We start from the raw sequence: 18,540 nt of genomic DNA, 5'->3' as shown, positions 1-18,540 counted from the left end.
GAATGAACACAAGACACAAGAGACAGAGTACAGTTTAGAAACAGAGAGAAAAAGGGACAGAACTTTATTGGGGGCTACAGGCTGTTTATATAGGGTCAGGGCAGCCCAGTCAGGAGCAGAAGCAATATAACCATATATGGTAAGGTCAGCAACAAGAAATTTACCTAACATTCAAGGTAAACATTTGTACATCAAAGGGTCTTATGGCAGTAGGTGTATCCTGAGCTTTACATTTGTATATCAAAGGGTCTTAGGGCAGTAGATGCATCCTGGAGGTTACTATAGATAAGGCCAGATAAGATAACTGTCAGCCTGATGTTCTGTGGCTATAGATCAGGCATCCACTGAGGTCAGGAAGCCCTGGGAGACTGTCACCAAGGTCTGTCCCAAGCAGTTCCTAACATGGGAACCACAGCCAGGGTCTGTAAGAGGGCTCTTGGCTTCCCACAGAGGCCTGAGTTTGAGCTCCTGCACCACACGGTCCCCTGAGCACTGCCAGGAATGATGCAAGAGCACTGAGCCAGGAGTAATCCCTGAGCAACCCCAGGTGTGGCCTCCAAACAAAAAAGAAATTAAAATGAACCAAAGTATTACACAGATGCAATGAAATACCTGTCCCAGTGGCATTCTTCAGAGTAAGCGCATATTACTGAAATGTGCGTGGAACGACAAACACAATCCTGACATAAAAGAAGACTGGAGACATCACGGTACCTGGCTGTCAAGTGAATTATAAAGCCATGGCTATAAAACACAGCATCGTATCAGAACAAAAGCGAGAGCACAGCCCAATGTAGTAGAATCGAGAGCCCCAAAGGAAGCATTTACATATATGGACAGTTAAGACATATCGAGTGAGGGATCAATATATCAGGAGCACTTAGCACGTATTAGTCTCTAATGCACCAGATGAAGAGGCATCAAGGTCTAAAAGGCAACTACTAATAGAACTGAGAGAAATATTGACAACAGGAAGAGAAACATTGACAGAATAATAGTAGTAGGAAACTTGAACACCACCGGCAGATCAACTACACAGAGTCACTAAGGGAAAAACAGTCTGATATGAGGAGTTAGAAGAACTGGGCTTAATGGCTACTTAGAATGCTCTTCACACCCAAATAACTGAATGCGCGTCTTCTCCAGCACACATGGAGCATTGTCCAGGATAGACCACAAGCTGGAGTCCAAAACACGTATCATCAAAGTCATGGAGACTGAAATCACATCAAGGGCTGGAGAGATAGCACAGCAGGTAGGGCTTTTGCCTTGCACGCAGCCGACCCGGGTTTGATTCCCAGCATTCCATATGGTCCCCTGAGCACCACCAGGAGTAACTCCTGAGTGCAGAGCGAGGAGTAACCCCTGTGCATCGCCAGCTGTGTCCCAAACAGCAAAAAAAAGAAGAAACTGAAATCACATCAAGTTTCTTCCCAGATCACAATGCCCAGAAGGTGGAACTCAAACACTCGGAGAGTAAGCGTTCTATTACTCAACAGATTTCAATCACTGGAGAAATAAAATATCAGGTGATCTTACTGACAAGTGGTATATGAAGAAATATAGCAAGGAAAAAGACAATGAAAAAAAAATATAATAAAATGAACCTTTAGACTCTGGTGACAGAATTTGGTTACCGGTGGGTGTGGTTGGAGAGAAAGGGTCCAAAAGCCAGGGGTGGAGGGACACTGCACCTTGGTGGTGAATGTGATGTACAAGATTATACCACTAAAGTAGAAACACATACTGTTGTAAACTTCCAAAGAAAATGAATTGTTCAAAATAAAACATGCATTCACTAATAAAATATTTTCATTTTAGGAGGTTATGGAATGCTGTGTAACACTTAAATATATGTATTTCAATTGCATGTATTCTGGTTTTTTTTGTTTTTGTTTTTGTTGTTCATGTTGATATTGGGTTTAGGTCCACACCCAGCAGTGCTCAGGGATTACTCCTTCCTGATGGTGCTCAAGGGACCCAAAGGGATGCCAGTATGCAAGCCAGGCAGCCTCCCCACCAGGCTATCACTCCAGCCCTGCAAATAAATTCTTATATATGCATGTTTTGTACAAACCTTGAGATGATTTTTTTTAATTCTATGACATCTTGTTGCAATAAAATGTATTTTAAACAAGGAAGAATTCACACATATAGTAACACTCAGAAAGTACTACAACTAAACGCTGTACAAGTCCTATAGCTGGGCAGTAAACTGTGTGAGACCCACGGTGACACCCGTTCCCAAAACACAGAAAGCCGAATGTTTTTGTGCACCACAACTAAAAGAGTGTAATTCCAGTGAACATGTGTGCCAGCATCGCAATTAAAAGTATTCCCCTTGGGGGCTGGAGCAATAGCACAGCGGGTCGGGCATTTGCCTTGCACGCAGCCGACCTAGGTTCAATTCCCAGAATCCCATATGGTTCCCCGAGCACCGCCAAGAGTAATTCCTGAGTGCATGAACCAGGTGTAACTCCTGTGCATCGCCGGGTGTCACCCAAAAAGCAAAAAAAAAAAAAAAAAAGTGTTCCCCTACTGGGATCCGTGGTGGTGGGAAATGGGCACTGGAGGAGGGATGGGTATTTGATCATTATATAATTGAAACCCAAGCACAAAAATGTGTAAGTCTGCAACTGTACCTCATGATGTCTCACTATTAGGTAAAAGGTAAAGGCCCTCCCGTTGATCATTGATTTGCTCGAGCAGGCCCAGTAACGTCTCCATTGGAGACTTTGTTGTTACTGTGTTTGGCATATCGAATACGTCACGGGGAGCTTGCCAGGCTCTGCCGTGCGGGCGAGATACTCTCGGTAGCTTGCAGGGCTCTCCGAGAGGGGCGGAGGAATCGAACTCAGGTCGGCCATGTTGGCTGCGTGCAAGGCAAACGCCCTACCGCTGTGCTATTGCACACAGCCAACATGGCCAACCCGAGTTCGATTCCTCCGCCCCTCTCGGAGAGCCCGGCAAGCTACCAAGAGTATCTCGCCCGCAAGGCAGAGCCTGGCAAGCTCCCCGTGACGTATTCGATATGCCAGACACAGTAACAACAAAGTCTCCAAAGAAGACGTAACTGGGCCCGCTCGAGTCTCACTATTAAAAATTTTTTTTAAAAAGTGTTCCTCTGATCCCAAGCACCACAACCAAATACACAAGCACCCCAACCAATTGTGTGTATGACTCCTGGCTATCACAGCAACACACAACAAAGAGAAGGGAAGTGGGGGGACTAATTTTAAAAAGAATTCTAGGACCCCAGAGATAGCTCAATGGGCCAGTGCATATTTTGCACGCGGGAGGCCCAGATTCAATCACCAGCACCTCATGGTCGCCTCATGGAGCACAGCAGGAGCAAACCCTGAGCACCAAGCCCAGAGTAGCCCCTGAATACGTCTTGGTATCATCAAAAGAACAGGGGGAAAAATTACAAGAAATAATTCTAGACGTGGGCTAGACCAATAGTCCAGAGGGGAGGGCGTTTGCCTTGCACACAGCCAGCCCCGGATTGGATCCCCAGCATCCCATATGGTCCCTTGAGCACCGCCAGGAGTAATTTCTAAGTGCAGAGCCAGGAGTAAGCCCTGAGCAATCCTGGGTGTGAGCCAGAAAGCCAAAAAATAAAAAAGAATCCTAGATACCAGAACAATAGTACTGTGGGTACAACATTTGCCTTACATGCAGCCAACCCAGGTTCGATCCTCAGTGATCCCTTTAGAAGAGATCCCCCAAGAGTTGGCCTGGAGCACAGAGCCAGGAGTAACCCCTGAGTATCACCAAGTGTGACCCAACAAAAGCCCCCCTCCCCTCCAAAAAATATGTAGACAAGGAGCAGAGAGTTAATACAGCAATTAAGACTTGCCTTGCAAGCCGCTGACCCAATTGGATCTCTAGCATCCCCTAGGTTATGCCCCCTTTCTCCACCAGGACTGATCCCTGAGCCCTTCTGGGTAGGCCAATAAACAAACAAAAGGATAGGCCAACTAAATGAGTGTACAAAAAGATGTTCAACATCATATGTCACTGGGGAATTTCAGATTAAAGCTGCAATGAGATACCCTGACATGCCTCTCAGAATGGCCAAAATTTAACACCAAGTGTTAGCAAGAATGTGAAGCAACAGAAGCTCTCATTATGAGTGATAATGGAGCAGTCTCCTTGAAAGACAGTTTGTTTACAACATCATTAAACACGCTCTAACCACATAGCCCAATCATTCTCCTAGTTAGTGTCTATCCAAGAGAGTTGAAAACATCTGCTCATGAAAAGACCTGCATTCAGATGCTGCAGCAGCGTTATTTAGGACTGCCAGATGTGGAAGCAACTAAGATACTCTTTCATTAATCACAAAATTATAAACGCCAAATAATAGATTCTGATTCAGCACTAAAAAGAAATGGGCTATCAAGCCATAAAAAGACAGAGAGGAACCTTAATTGCATTTTTCCTCTACACTCTGTGTATTCCCAATTATCTGACATTCTAGAGAAGACAAAACTATGAAGAGAGCAAAAAGAAGACCAATTGTCACCAGGGTTTAAGGAGGAAGGAAGCACGAATAGGTGGAGAACAGAGACAAGTCAATACATAATCCCCTTGGGGCTGGAGCGATAGCACAGCGGGTAGAGCATTTGCCTTGCACGCGGCCCAGCATCCCATATGGCCCCCTAGCACCGCCAGGAGTGATTCCTGAGTGCAGAGCGAGGAGTAACCCCTTTGCATTGCCAGTATGACCCAAAAAGCTAAAAAAAAAAAAACATAATGAGTTTGGTTTCCCCTCAAAGACAAGTCAATAAATAACCACCTTCACTGCTAACTGAATATATTAATTTGTTGGTTTAGTTTTGTTTGAGGTTTGTTTGGGGTGTTTTTTGGGGGGAGGGCTGGTGAGGGGAGCATCTGGTGATACTCAGAGGTTACTCCTGGCTCTGCACTTATTCCTTGAGGTGCTCCAAGGACATATGAGATGCTGGGGATCGAACCTGAGTCAGCCGCATGCAAGGCAAACGCCCTCCCACTGCACTCTCCATGCTTGATTGAGTGCATTTATATCGCCTCTCCTGTTCCTTGGCCCCTCTTTTTTTTGAAGATTGATATGGGACAGTGAGATGTTTAATCATTTAAAGCGTTTAGTCATTTCCTTAGGCTGAAATAGAGGAGAGGTGTGTTATTGACACATTTGTTCTAATTGGTATGAATACTAAATTTCACAAGTGGAAAATAAAATTTAGATTATATTTCACATATATAGGTGAAATACAATAACAATGAAGATGACAGCTCAATATTCACACTGAAGACTCAAGAATATGATGTAAAAAGTGGTGGTAAAGTTTTGCAAAGTGAAAAAAGACTGAATATCAACACGAATCAAGCAGATGATACTGAAGCAATGGTAAGTGAGTCACACCTGGATTTTCAGGTAGCTGACTAAGCCAAATGATTACTGCTTGAGACAAAATAGCCAAAAGCAAAAACAAACCATTCACATTCTGAGGCAGTCCTTCGTCACCAGACCTCAGCTTCATCCCAAAATATTTGAAAGGCAACTAAAATATTAAAGGAACCGCGATATAAAACAATCCAAATAAACACACCTCTTTAATTAGCGGTCGGTTGCTTGCATAAGGATGTTTAGAAACACATTTGCTTATTCAGCAAATAATTTTCAGGGGAGCGAAACAAGAGAGAACATTCGAAAATGAACTTCGGGTAACAGAGAGAGCACGTCAGCAAGACGCTTTCCCTCTCGTACAGAGATATGCCTTTATTCGGGTTTCTACATTAATAATGAGTGCCAAGCCCCCTACGTGACTGATCCCTTAATCATTAAGGCCAGTCCCTGTCACTTGCTGCCTTTTTTTGTTGTTTAGCTCAAAATTGATTTTATTTGATAACATATGACTGTCTTTGCCTCTGGGGTTTCCTGTCTGATTGTTCCCAGCTTTTCCCTTCGTGTTTGTATTTATCTGGGGAACTCAAGTGGGTCTCATAAATAAAAGAAGGTTGAGTTTGGTTTCCAGACTCTTCCTTTTTTTTTTTCCTTTTTGAGTCACACCCAGCAATGCACAAGGGTTAGTTACTCCTGGCTCTGCACTCAGGAATTACTCCTGGCGGTACTCAGGGGACCATATGCGATGCTGGGAATCAAACCCAGGTCGACTGCATGCAAGGCAAACGCCCTACCCACTGTGCTGTCGCTCCAGCCCCTTCCTCCCACTCTGTACCTCTCCCTCCGTGGGGTCACAGACCCCCTGCTCTGATGCTCCCGCCTTTACGTCTCCTTGGACTTTGCCAGCAGGTGCGGTGCTTGCATGCCCAGCCTCGGTGCTCACCAAGGGTTACCCCTCTTGGGTTGTGGTGCTCACGCAGAACTTTTTGTTTGTTCTGGGGGCACACCCAGCAGTGCTCAGGGGTTACTCCCAGCTCCGCACTCAGGACTCTCTCCTGGCGGTGCTCGGGGCACCATATGGGATGCCAAAGATCGCACCTGGGTTGGCCACATGCAAGCCAAGAGTCCTCCCCGTTCCAGCTTATCCTGCACAGTTGGGTTTTAGTGTTCCCCGGAGGTTGCCGAGGTCCTCACCCCTCCATCTCTCAGTGTCGCTCGCTTAAGTTCCCCCCCCCCCACTACCCTCGCGGAGTGCCAAGCCTCGTGGGACAGAGCCGGCAGGGCTGCCCCCAATCCCAGCAGCCGCAGCAGGAACTGGCCCTTTGCCCTCGGCTTGCAAAGCTCACTTGGCTGTGCTGTACCCATCCCGGGTCCGTACAGGCTCCTGATCACTCACATTTACTGGAGTCCCTGATGGAACATGTAGCACAGCGGGTAGGGCGCTGACTTTGCACACAGCCAATCCGGGTTCAATCCTAGGCATCCCATATCCTCCAGGAGCACCGCCAGGCGTGATTCCCTAGTGCAGAGCCAGGAGGAACCCCTGAGCATCACCGGGTGTGCCCCACCCCCCCCCCAAAAAAAAATAATTGGTATACGACCATGCGGCCTGCAGGAAGAGGCAGTGCCCAGGGGTCTTGGCGGGAGCACAGCCCCTCCATTCCCCCCACCCCATGACCTGTCAGTCTCTCCTTCCTGCTATGGTTCTGGCTCCATCACAGCGCAGCTCTGGTCCGATGCGGCTCTCCTCTTCCCCTCTGCTTTGCTGTGGGCCTCAGGTGCCCGCTGGGTTCCATTCGCCTCTTGCTTGTTTCCTATAAGTGGATTTGTCTTGAGGTGACCTCCCGTGACGTTTAAATCTCCGGACTCAACCTTATGGGCTCTTTTAAATGGGAAACAGGGGGCTGGAGCGATAGCACAGTGGGGAGGGCGTTAGCCTTGCACGTGGCCCACCCGGGTTCGATTCCCAGCATCCCATATGGTCCCCTGAGCACTGTCAGGAGTAATTCCTGAGTGCAGAGCCAAGAGTAACCCCTGTGCATCGCCGGGTGTGACCCAAAGAGCAAAAGAAATAAATAAATGGGAAACAGGTAACGCTCCAGAGCCAGGCACTGGCTGGGAGAGCCCCAGCTGCGAACCAGTGCCTGGCGTTGGCGGCTGTGCCTGGTGCGGCCGTGCCCAGTTCCCGCAGGCCTGGGCAGCGCCCAGGAGTCTGTGGTCACACGGTCTGGCCTCAGCTGTGGCTCTAGGGCAGGCGTGGGCAGCAGCCGGAGAAGTCCCAGTCACAAGGGCCTGGCAGCCGCTAAGGTCCCGCGGGCGCTGGCGACGCCGAAGGAGGGCAAGTCAGCCAGGGGCTGGGACCTCGGCCCCACCCAACCGAGGATGCGCGCTCTCCGGACCACCCAGGAACACAGCAGGCCAGCGCCCCCTCGCCCACAGGCGACGCTGAGCTGCTGACCCGCCAGAAGTCAGCGCTCCCGCTCCTTGGCCAGCTCAACCAAGCATTGGCTCGTGGCTCGGAGGGTCAGTCCCAGTGAGCGGTCAGCGAGGCTGCAAGTGGTCACCACCATCAGGTGACCACTCTCACCCTGGGCCTTCTGATTCTCCTTCCCCAGGACTGTAGGTACCCAGGTCATGGGGCAGAAGTTTCACGCCCTGCAGGGGGCTTCCTTCCTGGTTAAGACGAATCTTTGGTTACAGTGTTTCCACCCCCACCACCACCACCACCACCAGGAGTGTAAACTGTATCATTTGCATTAAACTGAATTAGACTGTAACCATTAAACTGATTAAACTGAATTTTGGTGGAGGTTTACTGTTATGGCAGATAAACACCATTTTTTTCCCTATTCAAGCATCTTGGTCCTGCCACCATATAAAGACAATTCATTTGAGTAAAACGAGCCTCTACATTATTATTTATAAGAGGAAACAAATTAAGGTCACACGGGTTTATATAATGTGCAAGGAAAAATTAGTAAAATAAATCATTATCATCTAGCATTGCAGTTTTACTTTATGACAGTTATACCAGAAGAATGTGAATAATACAAGCCACACCATTTAGGTTCATTTAATATTTATTAACCAGGGTTCTTTGGAGGCCTGTTAGTGTACAAGGTATTGTGCTGGTCATCTTCAGGAATAGAAGTATAAAATAAGATACTTGATACAGTTTTAATCAACTGTTGGAGACAGATTTGCATAAAATTAGGTGCAATTTAAAGTATTACCATAGTAGGTAGATGAGTAAAGTCTAATACCAATTAAGCAGTTGCTCTCAGTGTCTGCAGTCATACAGATACTTTGAAATTGTAGTCGGGAACTTCTACAACCACTTGGCAGTGCTCAGGGGCTATTCCTGGCTCTGTCCTGGGGGACCATATCCGGTGCCCGGAACTGAACCCCAGCAGCAGGCTCTGTGACTAGGCACAAGGCAAGCGCCTTTCCCCTGTACCAGCTCTGCAGCCCTTGTTCTGTTGTATCCGAAAGCGGGAAGTGGCTCTCAGAGACCATGGCTTTAGAATCCTGCGAAAATTAAGTTATTTTATTAAAAATAAAATATCGCTGGAGTGATAGCACAGTGGGTAGGGCATTTGCCTTGCACATGGTCAACCCGGGTTCAATCCCCAGCATCCCATAGGGTCCCCCAAGCACCGCCAGGAGTAATTCCTGAGTGCAGAGCCAGGAGGAACCCCTGTGCATTGCCGGTGTGACCCAAAAAGAAAAAAAAAATTTTGATCAGGACCAGAACGATAATACAGCAAGTAAGGCATTTGCTTGCATGTGACCGACTGTGGTTGGGTGAGTCTTCCAGGAGTGATCTCTGAGCACTGCCAGGTATGATTTAAAAAAAAAAAATGGCGTCTTATTAGATGATGTTTTGTCAGGACTTAATATTTTTCCACATTTGATTTGGATCATTGGTCTTAAAAACAAGAAACCTCTAGGCCCGAGAGAGCTCGGTGGTGAAGGCTCAGACAGGGCGGGTGGTCAGGCCCTAGCCCCCTCCCAGGCAGGGCACCCCCAGTAGGTGCCCTCCTCAAAACCGGGATGGTGCCTCTAGGGAGAAGGGGTTGGGTCACAGGGCTGGCACGGCAAGTAGGGCAGGCACCCTGCCCGCAGCCATTCCTGCTGCTTCCGGTCCTGACCCCTGTGCTCCTCCAGGAGGATCCTTGAGCACAGAGCGAGGAGTAAGCCCTGAATGCAGCTGGGTGTGACTCAGAACCCAAAAAATAAATAAAAACAATTCATAAATATTTTTTGTTTGTTTGGCTTTCTGGGTCACACCCGGCGATGCTCAGGGGTTACTCCTGACTCTGCACTCAGGAATTACTCCTGGCAGTGCTGGGGGACCCTATGGGACGCGGGGGATCCAACGCAAGGCAAACGCCCTACCCGCTGTACTATCGCTCCAGCCCCAATTAATAAATATTTTTTAACATGTTACGCTTTCGAGGGGCTGGAGTAATAGCACAGCGAGTAGGGCATTTGCCTTGCACGCGGATGACCCAGGTTCGATTCCCAGCATCCCATATGGTCCCCCGAGCACTGCCAGGAATGATTCTTGAGAGCATGAACCAGGAGTAACCCCTGTGCATCACCGGGTGTGACCCAAAAAAGCAAAAAAAAAAAAAAAAGAAAGAAAGAAAGAAGAAGCTTTCAAAACATTTAAAAATGAATTTATGAATATAATTCGAGTCCTTGTCCATGCTGTCCAGCCCATCGGTTCCCTCACACAAGAACTATTACAACGGATCAGATATGAGTTACTTGAAAGCATGCTTTGATTGGACTATTCAACACATTTGATATACAGTGCGCCTGTACATATATCTACATAATGTTAACTTATATCTTTTATGTCCTGAGCTCAGGGCTTACTCCGGGCTCTGCACTGCATTCAGGGATCATTCCTGGCGGGGCTGGGAACCCTATGGGGTGCAAAGGATGGAACCTGGGTCAATACTGCACGCAGGGCAAGCAGCCCCCTTCTCTCTCCAGCCCCAGTTCACGTCTTTTACATTTATCACATTATAAGTGTATATATTCTGGGTTTTCATCTACCCCTGGCAGTGCTGAGCCTCTTCTCCGAGCTCAGTCGGGTCACTCCCTGTGGAGTTTGGGGAACCACGTACTGCCAGAGATCCAACCGAGGGCTCCCTCTTGCAACGCGTGCACTCCTAGCCCTGTGAGCTCTCTCCCCAGCCCCAGCTCTGATGTATTGGCTGCACTTCTAATGACATCATGTGTTTAACATTTATCCTTTCCGTGTTTTTGTTAATTATTGTATTGAGGTATCGTGGTTTACCATAGTATTACTATTGTCTTATACTCGCTGAGCTACTATCCAAGCCCCACTCCAGAATCTCAGCACCCCTGCATCTCCAACCCAGGGTCCATCCCAATCTACCCCAGCCCACCCCCAGTTCGTTAGACTGTTGGGGAGTCTTAGGGTTTGCTTCCATTGGGAATGGTTTACTCCCTTGCATGTCTTCGTTTGTGTATTTTTTTTGAGGGGCACCACATTTGGTCACGCGCAGGGCTTACTCCTCACTCTGCTCAGGGATCACTCTTGGTGGGTTTAAGGGACCCGGTATAAGCTGACCCGGGTTCAATCCCTGACACCCCAGCTTGCCCCTGGTCTATCACTCCAGCCCCGGCATTGCTTTTTTATGCCACACATGAAAACAAAAATCAATGTGTAGTGTCTTTTTTCTTTGTGATTCAATGTATTTAATGGAAACTCCCCAGTTCCATCTAAGTTGCAGCAAACTAAGATTGTATATTTTCTCTTAGCTGAGTAGTACTCCATTGTGTATATATAACAGAATTTTCTTATCCACTCATCTGTGCTTGGGTACGTGGGTTATTTCCAGACCTTGGGTATTTTAAAGAGTACTATAGTAGACATAGGTATGCATATATCCTTAAAAATCAATATTTTTTTCTCTTTCTTGGCGTAGATGCCCAGAAGTGGAATTGCTAGATCATGCAGAAGTTCTATTCTTAATTTTTTGAGAAATATAAACCTGTTTTCCAAAAAGTCCGAAGCAGATAATAGTCTCACCAACAGTGAGTAAGAGCTTCTTTTTCAACACATCCTTACTAGCACTGATTGTTTCTAGGCTTTATTCTGTAAACCATTGTAGCTGGAGTGAGCTGATATCTCAATGTCATTTTTATTTGCTTTCCTTGGATGATCATTGACAATGAAAACCCTTTCATGTACTTGGTGGTCATCTTGATCTCTTCCTTGTGGAAGTGTGTGTTCAGCTCCAATGCCTGTTTTTGGATGGGCTTGTTTGTTTTATTGTCAATGTGTGTGTGTGTGTGTGTGTGTGTATGTGTGTGTGTGTTTAACTTGGCTATTAAACCTTTTGTAGGTATATGATGTGAGGATATTTTCTCCCATTTAGTAGAGTCCTTTTTTGCCAGAGTGGGGTTACTGGGGGGCTCATTCATTTTTGTAGTGAAGAAGCTTAACGGTGATGTGGTAGCATTATTTATTTCTGATGTTTCCTTTGTCTGTGGAGTGTCTCATGAAGACTCCTCTGGGGTCACTGTCATGGAGATTTCTTCCTGTGTTTTCCTCGGCATATCTCACAAATACAAGTTTGGGGGCATTTGGGGGCATTTGGGGGCATTTGGATATAATCTATTTTGTCTTTGGGGGGTGTACTTTGGTTGGGTGGTTTGGTTTGTTGGTGGGGGGAGCCACACCTGGCAGTGCTCAGGACTCTCTGCTCTGTGCTCAGGGATCACTCCTACTGGGGCTTGGAGAATCATATGTGGTGTCAGGAATCAAACCCAGGTGGGCTGCCTGCAAGGCAAGCGCCCTACCCATTGTTCTAACTCTCCAGCCCTTCGATCCATTTTGAATTAACTGTGTGTATGATGTGAGATGGGCTGGAGCGATAGCACAGTGGTAGGGCGTTTGCCTTGTGCACAGCCGGCCCGGCCGACCCAGGTTCGATTCCTCCGCCCCTCTCGGAGAGCCCAGCAAGCTACCGAGAGTATCTCGCCCGCACAACAAAGTCTGGCAAGCTACCAATGATGTAGTCAATATACCAAAGACAGTAACAACAAATTTCACGATGGAGACGTTACTGGGCCCGCTCGAGCAAATCGACGAACAACAGGAGGACTGAGACCATGATGATGTGAGACAGGGAACTAGCTACCCCCACACATCCTGATTCACACCCTTTCATTAGGCTAAGCAGTAATTCCAATAAAATCTGTTAAGGAGGCCCTCCTTGCTCCACTTCATGCCAGCCTTCTTGTTGTAAATTAACTAGCCCGCCTCCTGAGACCTCAATTCCTCTCCACTAGTCTAAGAGTCTGTCTTTATTCCAGTACCACATAGTTGCGACTTCTACTAGGCCTCTGATTGACCAGCTTGATAACAAAACTTTGTAGTATGATTTAAAGTCAGGGATTGTGTCTTCTTTGTTCTCGAATTGCTCTGGCCATTCTAAACATTGTTTTATTATTCCATATGAATTTATTTATTTATTTATTTATCCTTTGCTTTTTGGGTCACACCCGGCAATGCTCAGGGGTTATTCCTGGTTCATGCACTCAGGAACTACTCCTGGCTGTGCTCAGGGGACCATATGGGATGCTGGGGATCGAACCCGGGTCGGGCTGCGTGCAAGGCAAAAGCCCTATCCGCTGTGCTATCACTCCAGCCCCTCCATATGAATTTTAGGAGCATTTTGCTCTAAAATGCTTGACGATTTCCAAGAGAATGTTGATGGGCATTGAATTTAATTTATGAATTACTTTGGGTAGGACGGTCATTTTAACTCTATTGACTCTTCCCATGCATAAACTAGAAATGTTTCCATTTCTTCATGTCTTATTTTTTTCCATAGTGATTTATCATTTTCATGAACTATCTTTCACCTTTACTGATTCCTAGATTCTTGCATTTTTTTTAACACAATCATAAGTGGGATTGTTTTAATTTTCTTTCTCTTCTACATTGTTTATATGTAAAAACACAATAGATGGGGGTCAGAGATACAGTATAGTAGGCATGGTTCTTGCCTTCCAAGCAAACAAACTCTGGTTGCATCCCCCTTTCATTTATGATCTGATCTTATCAGAACTTTTATCTTTTTAAAAAATTCCTCCACTTCCTAAGAAATTTTGCCATGAAAAAGGATTGAAATTTATGAGATTTTTTTTTTCTACATTTTCCCTAACCCTGAACCTTAAATTACTATGTATTTTATTGAATCCAGGGTTTTGTTTAGTTTGGTTTAGTTTTGGTTTGGGCTTTTTGAGTCACACCCAGAAATGCTCGGGGGTTATCCCTGGCTCTACACTCAGGAATTACGCTGTGCTTGGGGGACCATATAGGATGTTGAGGATGGAACCCAGGTCGGCTGTATGCAAGGCAAATGCCCTCCCTGCTGTACTATCGCTCTGGCTTTCTTGAGCTCGGTCTTATCACTATCACCTCAAAAGAATGCATCTAGAAGGTCAGAAGCTATGTACTTACCATAGATTGTTTTGCATTCGTCTTTCTTTTCTCATCTAAAATATCAGTTTTCCCACTGCCTAGCACCTGATAACCAGGAATACATTTTAATTTCAATTTTGTATTAACAAAACTCATTCTAGTTGCCATTTCAACACTAGTTAGAAAAACAATAGCCTTACCAACATGCCTTGAATTCTCAATGGCTTAACTCAGTAGATGTCTTTGGCTATATGACAGTCTAAGGCCTTTATGAAGCAGTCTTAGTGAGCCAGCTCCACACGGTAATCCAAGAACTCAGTACTTTCCGTGTGTGACCCTGTTGCTGCCTAGGGCCTAGGAGCCTTTCAATTTCAAGTAACAACTGGTTTAAGAGAATGAAGAAGAAAATACTTTTTTTTTTTTTTGCTTTTTGGGTCACACTCGGCAATGTACAGGGGTTACTCTTGGCTCTGCACTCAGGAGTTACTCTGGCGGTGCCCAGGGGACCATATGGGATGCTGGGAATCGAACCCGGGTCGGCCGCATGCAAGGCGTTCTATTGCTCCAGCCCAAGAAGAAAATAAATTTGCCTAGTAGTTTCTGCCCAAATGTAACACGCATCACTTCTACTCACACTCTCATTGTCAGTTGGTAAGAATTCTTCTTTTATCTATTTTTTTGGGGGGGGAGGTTATTGGGCCGTGCCTTACCTCTGGCTTAGCACTCAGGGATCACTCCTGACAGAAGTCAGGGGACCACATGGGATGCGTGACATCGTACCCAGGTCTGCTGTGTGCAAGGCAAATGTTCTACCTTCAGTACTATCACTCCAGCCCCAGTAAGAATCACTCTCATGGCTTTGCATCCTCTGAGGAGAGGAGGGTATGGCATTTGTAGCACAGGTAAAACATGAGAAATGAGGTCTCTGGTTAAGGGACTGACCAGAAACAACTGTTACATACAGAAAAGGAACCGAAGTCTTCACTGGGGACCTGTAATGTCTTCACTAAAGGAAATGATAGAGGCAATTGTTTAGGCTAATGGAACGATCTCAGGTGAAACATCTGGGTTTTCTGCCAGAGGTAGAGCGCCAAGAAAGTGGTTATGACAGAGGTAACTCCATGAACATTGCTGCAGTGAACGTGATGTGGTTGCCGGTGGGTATATTTTGAAGGGAGGCGGAAGTGGAGTGCCGAGTGAGACCGAGTCAAGGAAAGCTTTGGTTCTCTTTGAGTCGGGAGGGAAACTCATCTGATGCCACTGGTCTCATTCCCTGAGCCAGAAGCCAGCACCACTGTTCCTGAAGGCACCAGGCCCGTGGCAGAGGCCAGGGGACCTTCCTGTCAGGGCCATTTCTCACAGCTGGCTCAGGTCACCGCACCTGGCCCCACCCCGGCTTCCTTCCAAGTTCAACTACACGGTTGAATTTTATTTGACATTTTATGAGAAGTAGTGGAGGCAGGGTTATGGGGTTACATTATCACAGAACCATCGAATCTATTTTATGTTTGTATGTCTTTTTTTACAGGGAAAGATGTAACACAAAAATTCCAGAAATTTATGGCCGAGAATCATTTTAAGAAATTATATTTCATCCCACTACTTTGTCTTTCAAACAAATCGCTCATATATTTACACTTATGTTCATGTTTTATGTACTTTCATGATTACATGAAGACACTTTCTTTTTGAGGAAGTTGAGTAGAAGCAGCTTAATAAAAGACAGAGTTTGACTCAAGTATTTTATAATTTTTCTCACATTATTTTCACACAGAAATTAAATGTTTAAAAGCCCACCATTAACACACCCAGTCATTTTTTTTTCACTAAATTTTCTCTCTATTCTCACAATCTCTTTGTTAATAAAATGCTCTCAATGTTCTTGAGAAACAAAAAGAAAGGAGACCAATAGGTTTTCTGTAAGAAAGTAGGATAATAAATTTTCTGTCAAGAGGACTGAAGAGACAGTACAGCAGGCAAGGTGCCTGCCTCGCACACGGTCAACCTGTGTTCAGTGCCTGGCACCCAGATGGTCCCTGAGCACCACCAGAAGTGACCCTGACCAAAGAGCCAGGAGTAACCCCTGGAGCATTGCTGGAAGCAAAAACAAAAAACAAAACAAAACAAAACAAAAAACCCTTTTGGTCAGAAATACCTTGCTGGGGTTCAATCCCAGCATCCCTTGCACTCTATTCAGCCTCCAGGTCCCCCAAGCACCACCAGGAGTCATCCCTTAGCACAGAACTAAGCACTGCTAGGAAGGAAAAAGGGAGGGAAGGAAGGAAGGAAGGAAAGATGGGAGGGGGGAGGGAGGGGGAGAGGGAGAGAAGGAAAGAAGGAAGGGAGGGAGGGAGGGAGGCAGGGAAGGAGGGAGTAAGGGAGGATAACTTTTAAAAATGTATTAAACGTAATTTATATACTCAGCCCCAAGAGGCAGACCCACCTTCAGTTGGGACATGTGTACCCATTCACCGTGTAGGACACTAAATCTACTACCTTACCCAAAGAATATCTCAGTAATATATAACGACAGGTTTGTGTAACGATATTGACACAAACACCTCAAAATTTTTGTTCTACCAGGATTAAAGAGTGCATTTGCACTTTTGTGAGTTTCAACAATAATCACAATGCTGACCTCATTCCCCAAACACGACCATTAGTGCCAGGCTCAGAGTGGCGCTGTTTCAAAGCACAGAGCCTCTCGCAGGCATGGGTATGGATATGGGCCCGGCAGTTTAAACACACATATTTATCTTGGTCACCTCTCAAACTCCAACAAAATGGTCGGCAAAGCATAATTAGGAATTTTAATATATAAACCACTCACATTTTTTTTTAATGACAACAGTAGGAAATGTTAACAATTTGGAACACTAGAAAACAGACTGAGTAACCAGCCTCAGTAATGCAGGAAGTGCTGTAATAGAAGCTTGCAACAGCAAGTAGACCTCACCATAGAGACTCACCGGGGTCACAAAACTCTGGAGACTCACCGGAGTCACAGAACTCTGGACAGAACTAAACATTGAAGACACATGGTACTCCTCAATAGACATGCAGCATGGGTCTAGAAAGAAGAGAATGGAGAATATCTTCTCAGCTTCTCTGGAGGTTTTAGAAATGAATTACTAGTTGGTAGAATAAAAACGAACAAATGAAAAAAAAATTATTGGTGGTAGGAAATGTGCACTGGTAAAGAGACATCATATGACTGAAACCCAATCATGAACAACTTTGTAACCGGTACCTCACTGAGATTCAATTTTTTTTTTCCTTAGTGGAAAAAAATCATTTAACTACTAGCTCTAGGGAAACCAGAAAGTGATAAAGTCAGTATAAGTCAATTCCATGGTTCAGATAATAGTAATAAAAATTGTCATTAAATAAAGAGGAGACCGAGGAAAAGGAAAAGATGTGGGGAATGGGATTTTGCGGCTAGAGTAAGGGCTAAATCCTATATTCCACAGTTGAAGGCAGAAAACTCGAGCGTGCTTTCTAGGGCCAGACAAAGGTCACGGTGGGAAGGTGCTGCCTGTTACATGGACATGGGTCTGAGCTCTGGCACAGTCTATGGGCTAAGCACCACCAGGAGTGACCGCTGAGCAGAGTAAACCTGGAGCACCCCTGGGTATGGCCTCAAAACCAAAACAATTTTAAGAAGAAGAAAAAGAACCATGCGGGGCCAGAGCAATAGGACAGCGGGCAGTGCATCTGCCTTGAACGTGGACAACCTGGGTTCGATCCCCCCGGCATCCCGTATGGTCCCTGAGCACCACCAGGAGTAATTCCTGAGCACAGAGCCAGGAGGAGCCCCTGAGCATTACTGAGTGTGCCCCCCGGCCCCCAAAAAAAGGAGGGGGAGAGATGAAAAGAAAAAGAACCGGGGCTGGAGCGATAGTACAGTGGGGAGGGTGTTTGCCCTGCACGTGGCCGACCCAGGTTCGATTCCCAGCATCCCACATGGTCCCCTGAGCCCTGCCAGGAGTAATTCCTGAGTGCAGAGCCAGGAGGAACCCCTGAGCATTGCCGGGAGTGACCCAAAAATTCAAAACAGAAAAAAGAAAAAGAACCATACACTTCCTACCATATTTCAGAGAATAATGAACAAAAGAAAAGTCAAAAGGCTGACCTGCTTGCCGCTCCCATTCCAGGTGAGCTAGTCTCTGGCTGAGCCCCTTCCCTTCCTGCCCGGTACCAACAGCCCCCACAGATGTGGCCACATGACAGATCACTCAGCAAAGTCCCCATTGCTCACAGTTAGACTTTCTGCTCTTCAGCAAAGACAGAGAAGAAAAAGATCAAGCCCCAGCCGAATGCCTCAGCATCTTCCAAGGAACTGACTATCAAAACTCAGCCCCAACCCAGCAAGGAACACTAGAACACCAGCAGGGCATACACGGGAGCTCCCAGAGTTCAATCGGCAAAACCAGCATCACTGGAGGCAAACTCCAGCCTGCTCAGTAAATCCGCCACCAATGACTTGAGTAACACTGAGGCAAAGGTGCTTAATGAACACAAACGATGGCACAGATAGTTAACAAAGCACAAGGAAATATGAGCCGAATGAGAAAACTTCAAGCAGAAATGACAGAAATGAAGAACATGGTAGGCGATATTTTTTTTACTAAAAAAAGGTCAATAGAAGCTTTGAAGAGCAGAATAACAAGCTGAGCCA

The 18,540-nt window shown here is 46.1% G+C and overlaps 1 protein-coding gene across 1 annotated transcript in view; it reads left to right on the top strand.

Moving 5' to 3' along the window:
- The window catches only part of LOC130020718 (vesicle-associated membrane protein 7-like), a 46,120-nt gene that overhangs the window by 23,850 nt on the left and 3,730 nt on the right, over positions 1–18,540 (top strand). Inside the window, exons 4-5 of the mRNA XM_056111387.1 lie at positions 5,249–5,392; positions 11,356–11,464. Coding sequence (XP_055967362.1) covers positions 5,249–5,392; positions 11,356–11,464 — 253 coding nt within the window. The remainder of the gene's footprint in view (positions 1–5,248; positions 5,393–11,355; positions 11,465–18,540) is intronic.

This window comes from Sorex fumeus, unplaced genomic scaffold (genome assembly GCF_029834395.1).
Source record: "Sorex fumeus unplaced genomic scaffold, SorFum_2.1 ptg000013l, whole genome shotgun sequence".
NCBI lineage: Eukaryota > Metazoa > Chordata > Mammalia > Eulipotyphla > Soricidae > Sorex > Sorex fumeus.
This window is presented reverse-complemented; position numbering and strand designations above follow the sequence as displayed.